The sequence below is a fragment of the Simochromis diagramma genome, unplaced genomic scaffold, assembly GCF_900408965.1.
Source record: "Simochromis diagramma unplaced genomic scaffold, fSimDia1.1 OVJJ01000486.1, whole genome shotgun sequence".
Taxonomy (NCBI): Eukaryota; Metazoa; Chordata; class Actinopteri; order Cichliformes; family Cichlidae; genus Simochromis; species Simochromis diagramma.
This window is the reverse complement of record NW_024387047.1, coordinates 2,763,927-2,782,047: the sequence shown is the minus strand read 5'-3', so window position 1 is coordinate 2,782,047 and position 18,121 is coordinate 2,763,927. Positions and strand designations below refer to the sequence as shown.

General features: G+C 42.8%; 1 protein-coding gene and 1 long non-coding RNA gene across 4 annotated transcripts in view; one reads left to right on the top strand and one right to left on the bottom strand.

The window, feature by feature from the left end:
* LOC120741685 (serine/threonine-protein kinase 32C-like) overlaps positions 1 to 18,121 on the top strand; it is a 97,625-nt gene that overhangs the window by 62,531 nt on the left and 16,973 nt on the right. For all 3 annotated transcript variants that reach the window (XM_040044693.1, XM_040044695.1, XM_040044694.1), the window contains 5 exons: positions 7,014 to 7,187; positions 15,933 to 15,970; positions 16,840 to 16,929; positions 17,341 to 17,444; positions 17,574 to 17,690. In XM_040044693.1, the coding sequence (XP_039900627.1) occupies positions 7,014 to 7,187; positions 15,933 to 15,970; positions 16,840 to 16,929; positions 17,341 to 17,444; positions 17,574 to 17,690 (523 nt within the window). The remainder of the gene's footprint in view (positions 1 to 7,013; positions 7,188 to 15,932; positions 15,971 to 16,839; positions 16,930 to 17,340; positions 17,445 to 17,573; positions 17,691 to 18,121) is intronic.
* On the bottom strand, positions 15,352 to 15,671 carry LOC120741708. Its single transcript, XR_005697668.1, has 2 exons — positions 15,565 to 15,671; positions 15,352 to 15,497 (listed from the first exon to the last, which is right to left on the bottom strand). It is a non-coding gene; the product is annotated as an uncharacterized LOC120741708 (long non-coding RNA).

The following is an 18,121-nucleotide window of genomic DNA, read 5'->3' as shown; positions in this document are numbered from 1 at the left end:
GGTCTGTGAGAGCCAGAGATTTTCCTTGTTTGAGGTGACCAAATACTTATTTTCCACCCTAATTTACGAATAAATTCTTTACAAATCCTACCATGTGAATTCATGGATTTTTTTTTCACATTCTGTCTCTCACAGTTGAAGTGTACCTCTGGTGCAAATTACTGACCTCTGTCATCATTTTAAGTGGGGGAACTTGCACAATCGGTGGCTGACTAAATACTTTTTTGCCCCACTGTATGACTGATAAAGTTCCAGTGTGCGTTTCCAGGTATGCTTTTACTGCATTGGCAGTTGTTTGGGATCATTGTCATGCTGCAAAATAAAGCTGTTGCCAGTCAGATGTTTTCCAGATGGTACATAGTGGATCGAAATCTGATGGGATTTTTCTGCATTCATCAGCTTTTGGAGAAAACGGTACAGGCCGAAACGAAGGCCCAAACCATGACAGAGCCTCCGCTGTTTTACCATGGCTGTAGACACTGCTCCATACATGTTGACAGCAGTTTGAACCAGAAATGTCAAATTTTGAATCATCACTCCATAAGAACTGTTGCCACTGACTATCAGAGTAATCCTTGTGTAATTTGACATACCTCAGTCTTTTCTCCCCGTTTCTCTTCATTAAAATGGCTTCTTGACAGCCAACATTTCACTGAGACCATGTCTCAAATCGGTTATTTGCCAAGTTGTCTGTTATGTGTAGACATAACAGTGGTTCACCTGTCTTTTTTATAATAAATGATTCACAGCTCAGTGTTAATTGGCTTAACAAAACAATAATAATAGGAAGAAATAAAAATGTTGCTGGAAAAAATGGTGAAACACTTAAAATGACCTTCAGGAAGCCTGAAGAACTATTGCTAAGAAAGTCTGGCTTCTTGGAAGCAAAATATGAAGATATGAGGGTTGGCTCAAGAGTTTTACACTAAAGTCTTGAGCCAACAAGTTGTCAGATCTTTAAAGGAGGAGGATCTTTCACTTGACCTATGATTTCAGCTTGCTTTAAAAAGAGCTGTTATGTGTTATATGGTCTGACCCATTTATGAGATGAGACTGTATCTGGCCCACGAACTAAAATTACAGTCGTCTGACTTATTTTTGTCAAGTCACTCTTGGAAAGAAGTTCCAATGATGACTGTTGGTTGAATCAATAGGGATTCTTGAATGCAGTGTTACCGTTTGAGCATTTTAAGTTGTTTTTGTGATGTGTTGAAATCTAATAATGCCATGAAATGTTTCAGTTTGTCTAACTTTTGTCTAAGTGCAGTAACAGACAGACAAACAAAGGTGTAACAGTGAGGGATCCAGAAGGCAGGAGTACTTTGTCAACAGGCTGTTGCCATTGCTGTTAGATGATATGACAGGCAGATATGTGTAAATATGTCTGGATGCAGCTGTTACTCTGAACTTAAGCAGCCGCGTTGATGTTTTCAAGCGTTCAGGTTTGCAGACTTCTCTGACGCTTAGAGAGCGAGAGAGGTGTTTTCTTGCAAACCTGTATTCAGAAGATTACTTCAAATACAGGTTTGTTTAGTTCCTTCCTTAATAAGCAGTTGGATTTACGCTGGACTGACGGAAACGTCTAATCACAAGAAAGTTCAGATATTTCCCTGAAAGCTGGATGTGAGAACACAGTGACACATAAAGCAAATCAATCTACTGCTTGAGTCTCTATCGCAAGTTTATTTCTGTCCCAGTTTACCAGACGCTTTGTGAGCATCTGTGCGTGACAGGATTGTTTTGGGATGCACCTGTATGCATCGGATAAACTGCTCCATTTAGCTGCTGCGTGATGCAACATCTCAGCCAGGCAGGTAATGAGAGAGGACCGATGAGACGTCTGCCTCATCTTCCTGTCTCCCACCTTACTGTATAGCTAAGAAAATAATTGGTTCCCTGTGTGGGTAGGCTGATCAGACAGTTGCTGGTATCCATAGGCTTATCAAACAGAACCATACGATTTCTGGTCCTTGGAATTTGGGCACTTCGGTACTTTAATAATGCATATGTGATAGAGCAGCTGAGGGCATTTTGGGAAATGCCTATTTTTAAAAAACAAACACACAAACAGATCCAGCTTACAAGAAACGCCTGTTTTGATAAGCTTCACAGGAGTGCTTTTATTGATACTGTGCCAGGAGGGAGGCAAACAGATAGTCTTAAAAAAACGCAGGAAAATCCACCAAACGCCTGTCAGATGAAGATGACTTCCACAATCACACAGAGAGGAGGAGGAGGAGGAGGGGGATTATTATGAAGACAGGAGGTTGTTTTGTCAAAAAAAAGAGAGATGTGCATAATATAAGGATTTGTTAGGTTTCCTCCAGCTGATACCTACACAGCCTGGCACGCTGCGTCAGGAAATGGAGGTTTCGCTTTCATTGAGACGTCGTTGAATTCTCCTGTGCTTTTGAACCGCTCCGTCCGTAGCATCACAAGAAATTCATTAAGAAGCGGTCTTCTGAAAGCCCACACTGAATCCCATCAGCCGGGGGAAGGCTGCTTTAAGCTGGGCGGATGTCAAGTTTGCAGCCCACAGTAATTGCTGCGACCATTCCCTCGCCGCGTAGAAATGATGTGTAGGAGTCAAGGGTACGCTGAATGGATTACCTTAAAGGAGGAAAAATTAACTATCATCTGCTGCACACTCCAAATCCACATAAATCCTTGTAAGGATTTGCAAACCGTGAGAAGACGCCGACTTCCTCTTTTACTCGCAATGTTGGAAACCCCAGAGTGCAGGGGTCCCCACCCAGAAGCAGAGAATAACTAACAGTAGGGTGCAGAAAGGAATTTGATCCCCTGGTCTGTACATCATAGTAAATGTTTGGTTTTCCCTTTAATGCTCCAACCAATTCTCCCTTAAGGAGATGCACCAGTGACCAAATGGACGTACATCACGGCAACTGTTGTCAAAGAGCTTCCCCACTCTCTTGGGATCATCTCGAAGAATGTAAAAGGTTGAAAAATCAAAACAAAAGTGAGTCATCTGGAGCAGCTGCGTGAAGTGTTTTGCCTCATGCCATCCTTCCCTCCATCAGAGTCATATAAAGCAAGCGAGAGCAGCTCCGAGGATGGATGTGCTCTCTCCTGTTTGGCCTCCATTAGGAATATTGATTGCAGACCTGGATGGAACAAGGCCTCGGGAGGCCATGGAACAAATTAGCCTCTACACCTCCAGTCAGCAGTTATAACAAGCCCTATGAGGGGCTTTAGTCTTTAAATCATCATCATAAAAGACGAACTGCGAGATCTTTTCTCTAATGCTACAGTAACACGAGAAACAGCAGTGGTCGGAGACTGCTGCAACCGCGTGCTTACAGTCTTGTTGTCTTTGAAATGGTTGCTTTGAAGATGGGGACTAGGCTCGCAGCCACTTGCAGTCAGTTTCTTTCTTCAAAGTGACTTCGGCGCATCAAGACAGTAAGAAAACAGCAATAAGATTAACTGCAAAATTGCATGGGTGCTCAGCAACCCTGCTTTTATATAGGAATATAATCAGAATACAAGCAAATTGAGTTGAATCCCCTATTGCAAAGAGACGCTTAACAGACAAGTTCTTATCAGCATAGACTGACTCAGATTGATTGCAGTGTGTCTGCAATCCTTCGCCAGTCTGTGTGACTACAGTCGGTTTGAGTGGGGTCATGGTTGTTGGAAGGCAGACTGCCTCCCCACAGGTGTCCTCTGCAATCACTTTGTATTGAAAGTGATTGCTCTTAGGTCACACTGGTGCGGCTGAGCCATATTTAATAAAGCATGCTTCCAGGCAATATGCAGACTCAGACACATCTGGGCCTATTCTGGGCTACTTTTGGCACTTATGCCTCAGTTCTGCCGAGTGTTTTGTGGTCTTGCCGTAATGTGATCGGGTTGAATATAGATTTCTACAAGTATAATAATTATATCTGACTGTAAGTGATAAGCTGGACTAGATGTAGGTAACGACAAGTCATCTGTGGGCCAGATCTGACCAAAATGCCACAACACATCTGACATCTGGCTCATATAAGGTTGACATTTGGTTCAGTTGAGGCAGCCAGACTCAACCTGACTCAAAGTTATAAGTCAAGGCCAAATGTGGCCCAAAGAAAACTGGATGATGAGCATTTACTGCGGTCGGTAAGGTTATTTCGTCCTAGACTCGCCAGCACTAAAGGACTTGGGACTTTTGTTCAAAGTGCCCTACACACACTACTCTTAAAGAAGAACTTTTTTTTTAGGGCATAGGATTTAAAGTGTGCCTTGTGAAAGCAGGCCAGTGGAGGTGTTTTGTCTTAAGGTGAGTTGTTGGAGGCAGTGCTCACTCACACCTTTGGAATCCTCAAAGGACCATGCAAAAGTCTTGTGACTGAACCACACGGCCAGTTTGAGCCATCTCTATCATCAACTTTATGTAGGCCATCGAAACTTTGTAGAGCGGTTAGAGCCAACAGAATCACAAGCTCTTGCCTCACTCTAGCTTTTTCCTCAAAACTCATTCCACTGTCTCTCTATTTCCCTCTCTCCTCCCTGCCTCCCCGGGCTCATTTGTCATTGTGGCCTGATTATTTCAGCCTGTTCCTTGTACTCCTTCCAGCCGGCTAACCTTCTTCTCTTAGTCCCCGCAATCGTGGCAACCTAGTCCTGTCCCGGCCATTTCCAGCATGTCCTTCCTCGTGGTTTTGGACAGTCACGGCTCTCCCTAGACTCTTCTCCCAAATAACTGCTAGGCATTCATTCATACTCGAGGGTTTGTGCAGCAATTCCTCTGTGCTCATTAGGAGAGCGGCGCTCAATAAATTATCCTCATCTCAAGTGCAGCAGAAAGCACATAAAATGAGATTAGTGGTTAAACATTATGTTGACCGTAGCTATATTACAGTGAATGTCTCCAAGACAAATATGAAAGAGTTAAAGGTTCCCAAATCTAAATTTGTTTTTTGTGTGAACATTCGATCAAATGACTGCATCTTGTGCAAAAATATTAGCTCAAGGCGCCCAAGTCGACTTCAAAACTCTCTGCCCTTTAACGCAGTCTCGGTTTTGACACATAAAAATAAATAGAAGTAGTTGAATGAAGCAGGCGAAATATTCAAGCCCTGCATAGTTTCCTCTTTTCTCTACAGCAGGGCGATCGCTCTGTGAAGCTGGCGCGCCTGTTTGGATTTTCCTTTTGCAAAGTCACAAACACTATCGGCACTTTGGCTGGCGCGTCCTCACCCCTTAAGCTGCCACCACTGCGACCAAGACCGGAGCAAGTGCCAGAAAGGAAATTGGAAGGATGGATGTCTTCAAATACTCTCTTCAGACAAGTGCTCTTCAACTAATACACCTCACTTTCCTTTCCAGGGTAGCTCAGATCATATTTCACAGCAGGAGAAGCTTTTATTTAAAGTGTCAGAACTGCCGAATTTGTGGATTTCACACTGTGTTTATTTGGAGCAAAGCCCCCTTAACGAAAAAGAGAGAGAAAACCGTTTGTGTTTCTTCTCCATCCCGTGCTTTGTGAGAGTCTTAAAGGTGACAAGGCTTGTCAGTGCTGGAGCTTTTCATATGCTCCAGTTGTCAGCCTGTATCTGACATCTCCGTGTCACCTCAGTGAAAGCGGGGAAGGAAATGACAAGCAGTCCAAGCCTCTGCAGTCTCGCTCTCTCTCTCTCAGGAGCCCTGATATTTAAGCGGTGGACGAGGGAAGCTGAAAGTTTTGTGGTACGCTGAGATAGCGAGTGCCACCTCAGCGGACGCTCGTGTGTCAACTGGGTTTGAGGAATCGGGCTGTGACAATGAGGTGATAAAAAGGTGACAGTGTGGAACCCCTGCCAAAAGCAAACAACATCCTAGGGCTGGCCATCTGCTGAGGCCAATATTAGTTTTTTTGTTTGTTTTGGGGAGTTTAATCTTAAACAGGTCAGGGCAGCTTTGTGTACTGTGCATGATGTAGGGTGGCTCTGCTGTCGTTTCCTATTGAGTGCAGGCTGCAGTGGCACGGAAGAGGAAATGTGGAAGTGTATTGGAAACTTTCTTTGCCCTGTTTTGCAGCACCTCTTCTTTTTTATTTTTATTTTTATTTTTTTTATTTATCCTATCACATGAATGTCGAGGGTGATTCATCAGTTAATCGTGTGGTGTTTTAAGGAGAAGAGAAAAAGCCAGCAGTTCTGCAAATGGGTTTTCCTTCTGTGGATAAGATTGAATGATTTCAGCCTCTGCAGCAAACTCCCTTTCTCTCTCACGGAGCAGCAGGAAATTGCACCTGAATAGGAGCAATCAGAATGCCCCCACCCCCAATGAGTGTTCACAGCCAAGCCCAAAGATACAGAGGGAACCTGTGAGCTATAAAAAGAAATGGTATCGCCACAGCATCAGAACTTTAATGGGAAAGTAAAGAATTGGCTCAGCAGCAACCACATTAAGCCAAGTTTGATGGAAGGAGTCACCACGGATTGGTGTGTTGTCCCTCTTCTCCGGGTCTATTAAGATATTATTCTGCTTTTATTTTTCTCAGATGAGAGATTAGATTCTGTTGTACAAAAACATTTGCGTTCACCGGTGTGGCTTAATGTTTTGAAGCTGAATTTGTGGAGTGGACTGTTACAAATCCCCACCTGGATCACTAAGAGGCTGTGTTTTAATTTGTTGTGCATGACCAGTAAGCCTGATTGACAAAAAATGTGTAGCAGGTCACGAGCTAAGTTATTGTGGAGCTTTGATGTGACAGTGACGTCCTCTGTTTTTGCATTCTGTCCGACAGCTGGCATGGATATTATGTTGTGGCTGTGAGGTGTGCATGTGCCATATTTGTGCATGTTTGCATTTGCTTCTGTGCAGATTCGTCCGCCGACCCTTCGTGCTTCTCATCAGCATGCGTGTGTCTGATAATATTTGCACATGTAACGCACTCTGTGTCCTGCATGAAAAGCATACTGAGCGTGTTTGCGGTCTTGTGTGCTCAGTCTTTGCGGTTGTTTGCGCAGCATGTGTTTTCCCACACTGGGCCGTGACTGAGGGCCGTCTCATCCCACTGCACCCAGGTACTCGTTCCAGGACGAGGAGGATATGTTCATGGTTGTGGACCTCCTGCTGGGAGGAGACCTCCGCTACCACCTGCAGCAGAACGTCCAGTTCAGCGAGGACGCAGTCAGACTCTACCTCTGTGAGATGACGCTGGCGCTGGACTACCTGCAGAGCCAGCACATCATCCATAGGTATTTCTTTTCATTTCATTTCAAGGCCTCCAGCAGCTTTCAAGCTGTTGAAAAGTCTATGGCTATAAACAGTGCATGAAGTGTTCTTTTATATGGAAAACGCTTTCATAAATTTGCCCTTCAAACCCTTCTGAAGGTTGTTTCGTAAAGCAAAGTTAAAGCTGCACCCTTTTTTTTTCTGCATAGAACTGCAAGATTGCAGTGGAGTAAAGGTTTTGGAAGTGGAAATAACAAACATATCTATGTGCATAGAGAAATGCAAATATGTCCAGCAGACAAAGTCAAGTAAAAAGGCCTAAGTGTGCACAGTTGGGTCTATAATTATTTAGGAAATTAGACATTTTGTGATTTTTGCAGTAGATTTTAATTAAAACAGGTGGGATGTGATTAAAGTGCAGACCTTAAACTTTAATTCAGAGGGTTGAACAAAAGTATTGAATTAAATGCTCAGGAATTCAAAGTCTCCTGTTTTCAGAGCCTCAAATTTTTTTTGGAAAGTTGACTTTCAATCAGTCCCACAGCCAGATGAGGTCTGTTTCCTCATTATTCCATGACGAATTATGGAACAGCTCATGATCTGACGCAGACCACATTATCTATCAAACACTGTGGAGTCAGTGTTGTTCCACTGGCGTGTATGCCTGCCTGTGCAACCAGCTCACTAATGTTTATTGATAATGTGACTGCTGATAGAAGCAGCACGGATGGACGATGCTTCACAGTGTAAATGGATGGTGACCCAAAGCATACCGCAAAAGCAATCCAAGAGTTTCTTGAGGCAAAGAAATTGGATATTATTCACTGGCCAAGTCAGTCACCTGATCCCAACCCTATAGAGCAGGGGTGAGGAACTCCTGGCCCCAGGGGCCGGTGTCCTGCAGGTTTTAGATGTGTCCTTGATCCAACACAGCTGATTTAAATGGCTAAACTACCTCCTCAACATGTCTTGTTCTCAGAGGCCTGGTGATGAACTAGTCATTTGATTCAGGTGTGTTGATCCAGGGTGAGATCTAAAACCTGCAGGACACCAGGCCTGGGCTTCTCCACCCTTGCTATAGAGCAAAGGTGTCAAACATAAGACCTGGGGGCCAGAATTGGCCCAGTGAGGACTCGCACTGGACAGCTTTGGAAAATGTGAAGGGGGGCAGAGTTTTTAACTATATTTTCATGAGTGTTACAGCTTTTCCAACTGATAAAGATGGCCATTCATGCTACACCAAAGTAGATAAGTAATAGATAAACAATTAAATGACAGTGTGGGGAAAAAATCCTCTTTTCCCCATCTATTATTTCTGCTTTTTTCATTTATTTTTTTCCCACAGTGGAAAATAAATAAATTTAAAATTCTTACAATTTGAGCCCAAAGAGTCGTTCTGACAGATTTCATTCAATTATTACAGCAACATTTCTTAAAAATGGCCTTTGATTTCTTATATTACTTTATATGTTTTAATATAAAGGAATTTAATGTGACTACTGTTGGTCATTTGTGCTATATAAATAAAATTGAATTAAATTAAATTGAATAATAAGATGTCTCAGGGGATAAACGTGTAGCTAAACTTTACACTGACAGAAAGGGTTTCACTGGTCCCACCAGTTTTAGGTCATAGTGGGCTGTATGTGACCCACAATATAAAGTGACTCTCTGCTGTAAAGCACAGCACCAGGCAGAAACCACAAACAAACGGGAGACTGTGTATAAAAACAGCTGTAATTCCTAAACAGTTAGTTTGGTGCCTTTTTTAAAACCCTTGAATAAAAGCAGAAAGTCTGCACTTCAATCACATCGTTATTGTTTGATGTATAATCCACTGTGGTGGTGTACAGAGGTACAAAAATATGACATTGTAAAACTGCTTATGACTATATTTTATATACTGCTGTTTACTATTGTATGCGACTTTTTTTGTCCTCTGAACTGAAAGAAGAATAAATTGACCAGTGTCCCAGACACTCCAGTTTTTGCCTTGAAGAAAATAAAAACATTTCATTTCCAGCGTGACATTGGATGTCATGCCTTCTGGGTTTTGATTCACAGCGTGTTTACCCGAGAGAGACAGACGCATTAAACTCCCAAATACACCCATAAGACGCGTTTGCAATGCTTTCCAAATACATTAGATGCTGCAGGGCCAGCCAGCGAGAACACGTAGCTTAACTGGATACAGCGAACTAGAATTTCCCCTGTGTGGGGGAAAAAAAACACCGAAGATCAGCTCAAGGTTGTGTCTGTAACTTTCAGTATTCAAGAGGTTTTGTTTCATTGTGTTGTGCTTCTGCACGTTGCAGCAGTATTTCCAGTTATTTTTGAATGTGAGGAGTCGAGCCTCACATCGCTCTTAAACACCAGTGAGTGTTGTTTTCTGCTTTGAAAGGTTAAACATAAAAAGTCACAGCCCCTTTCTTTGCATTATATGTTGATCTCCAGGTTTTAAACGTGACTCATTTGTTTGAGGATGGATATTTTTGACCCAACATTTATCTTCCTCATCTCCTTCCACTTGGATCTTACGGTTTTGAATCGTATTCCCTGTCCCTGGTTCAGGGAGGGCTCTTCCTGTTAAAAGGGAGTTTTTCTTTCCCACTGTCACCAAGTAATTACTCATAGGGGGTCGTCTGATTGTTGGGGTTTTCTCTGTATTATTGTCGTGTCTTTACCTTAAAACAAAAAGCACCTTTGCACAAGATCTGATGTATTTATATATTCATGGCCACAGTATGGCCGAGAATATATGTTGCCCTTTAGCACAGATTGGAAACAGGGTTTTGTGGTCCAACAAAAAACAAAATCTATTATTGCTTTCAGCATGTTGCAGTTTAAGTGGTCTGAGGGGAAACCAGACTCCTCTACATCCCCTGGTCTGTTTTCAGGCTTCAGAAAATCTAATCCATTAAGCAGCCTTTGACCATCACAGCTCTTTTCAGACTAGATCAGGAGAGTTTTTAAGCAATACAAAGAGAGAAATATTCAATGCACAAAGTACAATTTAGTATTGCAATAAAAGAAGATCATTTTAATGTAAAAGAATGTGTTAAAAATCCCCCTGAAGTTATAAGAGGCCTGGAGCAGTGAAGAGCTGCAGAATGTCCATCTTCAAATTCTGCAATACTTTGTTTTATGTTTTAGCCTAGTGCAGCTTTGACTTTATCAGAGGCCTGTAAGAGAAATTAAAATTTAATAACATATAACATATTGATACAGCAGCCGCCCATTTACAGTTGGTGCAAACAGTAGCAGCAAGGTTACTCAAAACCACTTTATGCTGTATTACCCTGGCCCCCCATTTGTTAAAGAAATCAAATTTAAAATTTCAGTCGTTACTTTTATGACTGAGATATAAAGTGGAGTCATACGGAGCTTTGAACCCCTTATTTTCCACCCAGACCCTTCACGTTAGACTGAAAGGCTTAAAACAAAGTGAATGGCGTACATTTATATACTTAGATTTAGATTTAAAGCCGTGGTCCAAGCTAGCTTTTACTGTGAGAGCTACTCAGTCAGTGCCTCAGTTTGAAAGCTTTCAAAAGTCCAGTTCTGTTGTCAGATATAGTTATATTACAGTTTTGATGGCTAGTTTAAAATTCTGTGGAGTGCTTTTTTTGTAAGTTATGTTCAGCATTAGTGTCCAGAAGGGCAGTAAAGCTGGTTGTGCTTTAAACCACTGGACTCACTGGACCCTCTACAGTTCGCATACCGCCACAACAGGTCCACTGATGATGCCATAGCCCTGACACTACACACTGCCCTGTCACACCTGGAGAAGAGAGACACGTATGTGAGAATGCTGTTTGTAGATTACAGCTCAGCATTCAATACCATCGTTCCCTCGAAGCTGGACAGGAAACTGCAGGATCTAGGACTGAGCAGCTCCCTCTGCAGCTGGATCCTTAGCTTCCTGTCTGACAGACACCAAGTGGTCAGACTGGGCAGCATCACCTCATCCCCCGTCACACTGAACACTGGTGCTCCACAGGGGTGTGTACTGAGCCCTCTCCTATACTCACTCTACACCTACGACTGCACAGCCACTAACAACTCCAACATCATTGTGAAGTTTGCGGACGACACTACAGTGGTGGGTCTTATCACCAATGGTGATGAGACGGCTTACAGGGAGGAGGTCAGCGCCCTGACCCACTGGTGTCAAGACAACCATCTCACCCTCAACGTCGCAAAGACAAAGGAGTTGATAGTGGACTTCCGGAGGTGCAGAGAAGTACACACCCCCATCACCATCAGCGGCGCTGCTGTGGAGAGAGTGAGCAGCTTCCGGTTCCTTGGTGTACATCTGGCTGAGGATCTTACGTGGTCAGTACACACAAACAAAACAGTGAAGAAGGCGCAGCAGCGCCTCTTCTTTCTCAGGAGACTGAAAAGATTCGGCATGAGCCCCCGCATCCTCAGGACCTTCTATCACTGTGCCATTGAGAGCATCCTCACTGGATGCACCACCACCTGGTATGGCAACAGCACCGCCTACAACCGCAAAGCTCTCCAGCGAGTAGTGCGGTGCTCTGAACGGATAATTGGAGGTGAGCTTCCCTCCCTCCAAGACATCTACAGGAAGCGGTGCCTGAGGAAAGCGGGGAGGATCATCAAGGACTCCAGTCACCCCAGCCATAAACTGTTCAGACTACTTCCATCAGGAAGGAGGTTCTGCAGCATCCGGTCCCGTACCAGCAGACTGAGAGACAGCTTCTTCCATCAGGCCATCAGACTGCTGAACACGTCATAGACACCTCAGCTTCACTACTGGAACTTTAACATTATGCACTCCATACTGTACAGTAATGCCACTGTTTTGCACATATTCAACTCTGTATATTTTATTTTATATATTTTATTTATTTTTTACTCTATTTAATTTGTAAAATATGTGTACACACACACACACACACACACACACACACACACACACACACACACAGAAAAAATATTTAGTATACACATCCAGAAATGCATATACTATTATATATTGTACATATATTTATTAGTTTCAGATGTAGCCATTCTTGTATTTTGCACAACTCTGTTGCTTGTGAAGCTCGCACACAAGAATTTCACTCACATGTGCCGTACCAATGTACCTGCACATGTGATGTGACAATAAAAGTGATTTGATTTGATTTGAAACCAGGCCCGCTTTATGTGTCCCTGCAACAGGAGTATGCTGTGATTTCTTATTTTCAGTGAGAGTTACTCTGCGACTGTGATGTCTGGTCTCCAAAACCAAACAAATGGACAGCTGATATCACAGATGCAGTCTCTGTCTTTTCTCTCATTTTAAAGTTGCCATTTTCTGTTATTTTTTTGTGAAACACCATAGTTCACATTCTACACAACAAGCATAAATGAGCCATACACAAGCAAATATATATTTTATATTCAGTTTCTCACGAGTCTTGGTGTGAGCTCAGATTATAACCTTTTTTAAGGCGCTGAAGTCGCTGTTTTTATTTACTTTGCACGCCTAAGGATGGGTCATATGGGTTTCTCTGTAATTGTCCCCATCCTTCATCCACAGTGGACTCAGTAAACACAGCTCTTTGTCCAGATATGCTGAGCGCAGCTGTAAGCGTGCGTGCAGTCCAGTCAGTGAAAGAGATGCATCCCTGCAGGCTGCAGATTTAGAGCCACAGATGGCTGAAAAACTGTTTGAACCTTATTCAAAACCTTATGTGGGTCTTCTTCCAGAAACTGTGTGTGTCCATATGCATGTTTGTGTGTGTCTGTGTTATTGATGTTGTGGGGACATAAATCTGTGTATATAGTCACACTGTACAGACCTGCCTCCCTTTTGGGGACAAAAAGCAATTCCCCCAAATCATAGATGATAAACATTTTAGTGCTAAGATTTGGTTTAAAGTAAAGGTAGCGCATTAATGTGAGGCGTCTGAATGCTGAAATGCACTGATACACTGAAGCATACATCATACTTACATATTTGGCATCGTGATAAAAAATAAAAACACCTTTAAGGAGCAGAATTAACAATAACATAAAAGAATATGGAAGGAAAAGAATAGTTTGACTTTTGCTATTGAATTTGCTTTTTTCACTAAGAGCTAAAGAGGTTTGTCACCTTCAGTTCTGTGCAATACAGCTAAAGCCGGAGCCTGAGCTTAAAACTCCTGCTCGTGCAATCTAAAGTTCATTTTTAATACATTGTGATGCACACAAAACTAGTGGGTCAAAAGTTTCAGACTGACAAGCTGACGTTTGATGCGGCTTTCTCTGGTCTCTGCAGGTTACCTTATAGCAGTAAAGCCTTGTTTAGGATTTGCTTGACACCTGTCACTTAGTTGCTAGTAGAGATTCAATGCTCCGAGTGACTAGGTAACCCCTCAAGCTGTGTTTTGTCATTCCTCAGCAAATATTCAGAAAACAGTTTCTGGGCATGTGCCGAAGTGAAGCGAGACGGTGCTATTCTCTTCCTGTATGCGTACGGCTTCTTTGATATGTATCTGTGGCTCTCTTCAGGTTCTCCGACATGGCTGTCTGCAGTAGATATGCATCATTACACTTCTGCTGGCAGCCTCACGGAGATGGCAAGTGTTTTCTGAAAGTGAAGCCAGAGTTTTTCCCCTCATTGTATAGTTGGCAAAGCATCTTCATCACATACATTTTAAGTGGCTGTAAATAGCAGCTAAAAAATGCCTCAGTGTTTTGTTCGTCCTCTTCTTAACGTCATGTTTTCTGCCATTGATTCAAGTGTGTGTGCCGTAATCTAGTGCCTTTGTATCAGTGCCCTCCTCCAGCACAACAGTTTTCTTCTACCCTGGAAGTTTTTGACAGGAGAATACTCTACAATTATTTTGTTGCACCAACTGAAGAAAAAAAAAAAGAGGGGGGGGGTCTCTGGTCTCCTAGCAACAGTCAGCTGCCACCATGCCCAAGGAGGTAAAATTAGTCCTGTGAGAAGAAAGGAAGTAGAATTGGAGAATCCCTTCTCTCTTCTCTCCTTTTTTATCCACTCTGCAAGTTAGATCACCTCACGCTGGATTGCTTTGTTCCTGTTCAAAATAAGAAATCACTTGGCATGCAGCTTCATGTTAGACTGATGTCTCTGTGATTGCTGCAAAATAAATTAAGTGAATTCTGTACTTCAAACAGCGTGGCACGATGCTGTAGCTGGCACTGGTGCAGGGATTCCTCCTGTGAACATGCATGCTTTTCCCTCCTGCTTTGTTCTGCTGGATCAGTCTGCAGCACCACCACCTCCGCTCCCCTCTACGAGTTTTAGCAGATATTCACGTCAGTCGCACAGTCACCGTGAACACACGTGTCCTGTGGGGTATGTAGATGCTCTCTGTAGACCGCGTGTATTCTCCACACCAGCATGATGTACGGCATAATTAAATAAGCTGTGCGCGCTCTGTTAATTGCCCGTGGAGTGTTTGAAGGGCTGGAAAATGTCAAGGTGTGTGTGTGTGTGTGTGTGTGTGTGTGTGTGTGTGTGTGTGTGTGTGTGTGCGCGCGCTCCTGGATATGTCCAGGGCTTGGGTGCTCAGTGTAATAAGCATGTGCAGACAGACCTGTTAGTCCCTCTGGACAAACCTCTCCCGGGGATCAGTTATGAGTGTGCTCTCACGCGCTCTGAAATGCAGGGAATGAAGGAATTTTCTGCTTGTTGACACAGATGTCCAAATCATGTTGTTCAAACATGTAATTCACACATGCATCAGCCTTCAAAACACCTCCCACACGCTTTAGCATCTACACATACTGTACACGTCCAATCCTGGTCTTTCCCACTTGACCACAAACTATGATGATGGGAGGTGCTGTTAATGGAGAGTTATGGGAGCAGATTAGACAGTTAGCAAATGCTTAAACACACAAACACTTTTACTAATAACAACAACTTATAAAGCGCATTTTGAAACGCACATTTTAACAACTCTAGCATGAACACTGCAGTTTTTGTTTTTGTTAATGACGCCAGGGTTGGCAAATGTTTTCGGCCATATTCGGAGGGGGAGGAGTCCATAATTACCTTACTCATAGTAAAATGGTCTAAAGGGGAGCTGGGTCTACTGGGTGTCCTCTCAGTTTTGATTTCAGGCTGTATAAAATCCAGCACATGACTGGAGCTGGCATGATTACAGGTCTTTTTAGACTAGAATAGCTACCACCAGGGCCACAATGAAATAGACTCTCTTTTTTAAGAGAGATGTATGAGTGAGGCTGTTTTCAAATTCTCAAGTTGTGCAAGAGACGCATGCCAAGCTTATATCATGGAGTTTTTCCAGCTAATTTATCCCTGATTAATTCCTTCCAACATTTATAGTAGGAAATCTTTCAAACTTCCTGAACTGCTCACAGAATCATTAGATAACTTCAGACTTGCTTGATGATTGCAACTATGATCACATCAGCATCTTTGTATCAGCCAGGAATAAATAAGAGGCTGTTTAAATTGAAGCTGCGGTGCCATTGGATAGCTTAGATCAGAGGTCTGAAATCTGCAGCCCCAGAGCCACATGTGGAGATGTTTCCAATCTCTAGTGGTTCCATTTCATTTCCACAGAAATCCAAATGGAGACGCTTAAAGGCGGCATCGATAACCCACATGCTCCGAAGGTCTATGTGATGTTATCCATAGGGGTTTAGAAAGCTGTAGGTCAGTTTACCTGTACACAGCAGAAACTCAGTGATGTGCTATTAAAATGCAAGTAATATCCTCTACTGATATTTGCATCAACATGTTTTAATGTGTACGTATTCTTTGTCTTTTTTAGAGATGTCAAGCCAGACAATATCCTATTGGATGAACAAGGTAAGGGTGTGAACAGTTTGCTCTGTTTATAAGACAGGATGTAAAACAAAACAGGACTTTTAGGCCTTCAGTATGTATCGTAGTTGTATAAGAGCACATTTAGACCACAGACCTGTCTGAAGGGCATATCACAGTATTCTTTGTGCATTGTTTGTTTATTTATTTATTTATTGTCAGATACCTGTTATATTTTGTCATAAGGCTCTTAATGAGTTTTATTCTGATTATACTATATGTATTCCTGCTTTATGCACACATTCAGTTTCCTCAGGTCCTCCTATTTCCATGTCATTTAAAAGCTGCAATGTTAGGACTGTGTCGTATCGATGGAGTGGATTCAGCAGCTTTAAAGCCTAACTATCTTATCACATTGGATGACTTTAAGCTGTGTTTCTTTTTTCGACTGCATGTGATTCTAATGCTGTCTGTACCTCCCTGTGTGTGTGCGTCTGTGTTTTGTACTTCTCCTCCTAGCTATACAATAAATATGTCTGTCGTGCATTTGTGTTTCTCAAAATCCTTCTATCAGCTTAAGCTGACGGAGGGATTCTGAAAAGTGCTTGATCATCAGGGGAAAACAGAAATTGTACAATAAATAACCCTTAGAGACGGCAGTGACGTTCCCAATCCGCTGCGACGAGTACGACACCCCAGAAACGACCCCAAGAAGGTCAGAGGAGTCGGGGACATCGGACTGACACACAAAATAATGAGGACACTTTGTCCTTGCATATCACATTCCAGCTTACTGAAAGGGAACGTTGTGTCCTCATTTGTTTCCTTCTCTTGTCACATGTGAAAATGTTTCCTTTTGATGTGAGCGCAGACGTTTATTTAGGAAATGTTGATGGATTTTCGTGTTTCCTCAGGTCACGCTCACCTGACTGACTTCAACATAGCAACAATAATAAAAGACGGAGAGCGAGCCACGGCCTTAGCTGGAACCAAGCCCTACATGGGTAACTAAACATTTATACTGTGCATGAAAAAGAAAGCTACAAGAAAAGGGGGCCTAGCGTAATTAAGTTATTCTTTTCTTTGTCATTTTAAATGCTCAGTTGTACCATTTAACTGTCTCGGTTAGTTAAAGCTCCTAGAACTATTTGCTAGAAGGTGCCAGATGCCGTTCCTTCAATTTCTGAATACATTTGTACGCTCTCATTATCACTAAACAGGCGTGTGTGAATGATATCAAAGAAATTAAACATCCTGTTGATTTGTGAAAATGGGAGGCAAATGTTCCACTATTGTATTATGCGATTGCCGAGGAAAAATGTGCTTTTCTTATGACATTTTTGCAAAGGAATGCTCCATGCACAGGCTGTCATTATACAAGCTTTTTCTTCAGTGTCTCTCTGCTGTGCTTTCAGCCCCAGAGATCTTCCAGTCTTTTGTGAGTGGAGGGACGGGCTACGCCTTTGAAGTAGACTGGTGGTCACTAGGGGTGACGATCTTCGAAGTGCTGCGCGGATGGGTGAGACATTGAAATTGCAGTTTTTATGTTATCGGGCTGCAAAAACGAGCTCGCCTCCATTCATTCACTCGTCTTTCTCTTCCTCAACTTGCTGCTTTTCCTCCTTTTGTCACCTTGTCTCTCTGCTAGAGGCCGTATGACATCCACGCCAGTAACTCGGTGGAATCGCTGATTCAGCTCTTCAGTACCGTCAGTGTCCAGTACAGCCCAACCTGGCCCAAGGATCTGGTTTCACTATTGAGGAAGGTGAGTGGAGGACGATGGGGCATTATTAACTTACACTTACACTTCAGTCAGCGGTCCCCATCCTTTTTTGCACCACGGACCAGTTTGATGTCCAAAAAATTTGTGTTATTTTGTAACACGTCCTCCTATAATGTGCCAACAACATTGAGAGTAACGCCCTCCTCTCTGCCCCTTAATGGTCTCTGGTCGCTATGGTGACGCGTAAATATTTCTTTGAAATAGGGTTTGGGGACCGCTGGAATAAGGGACTCAAGCTGAACGTCTGTCATCTTTCTCCGGAGTTAAATCTCCGTCCAGCAGCAACTACTAGATCTGCAAGGATCTGTCTGGACTCTGAAAATCAAATTAGTTAATGTGAATTTCTATATACATAGTCAGTAACATCGATTTATCACTGCTAATTCCTGTATTATCACAAAAGGATTGTATGT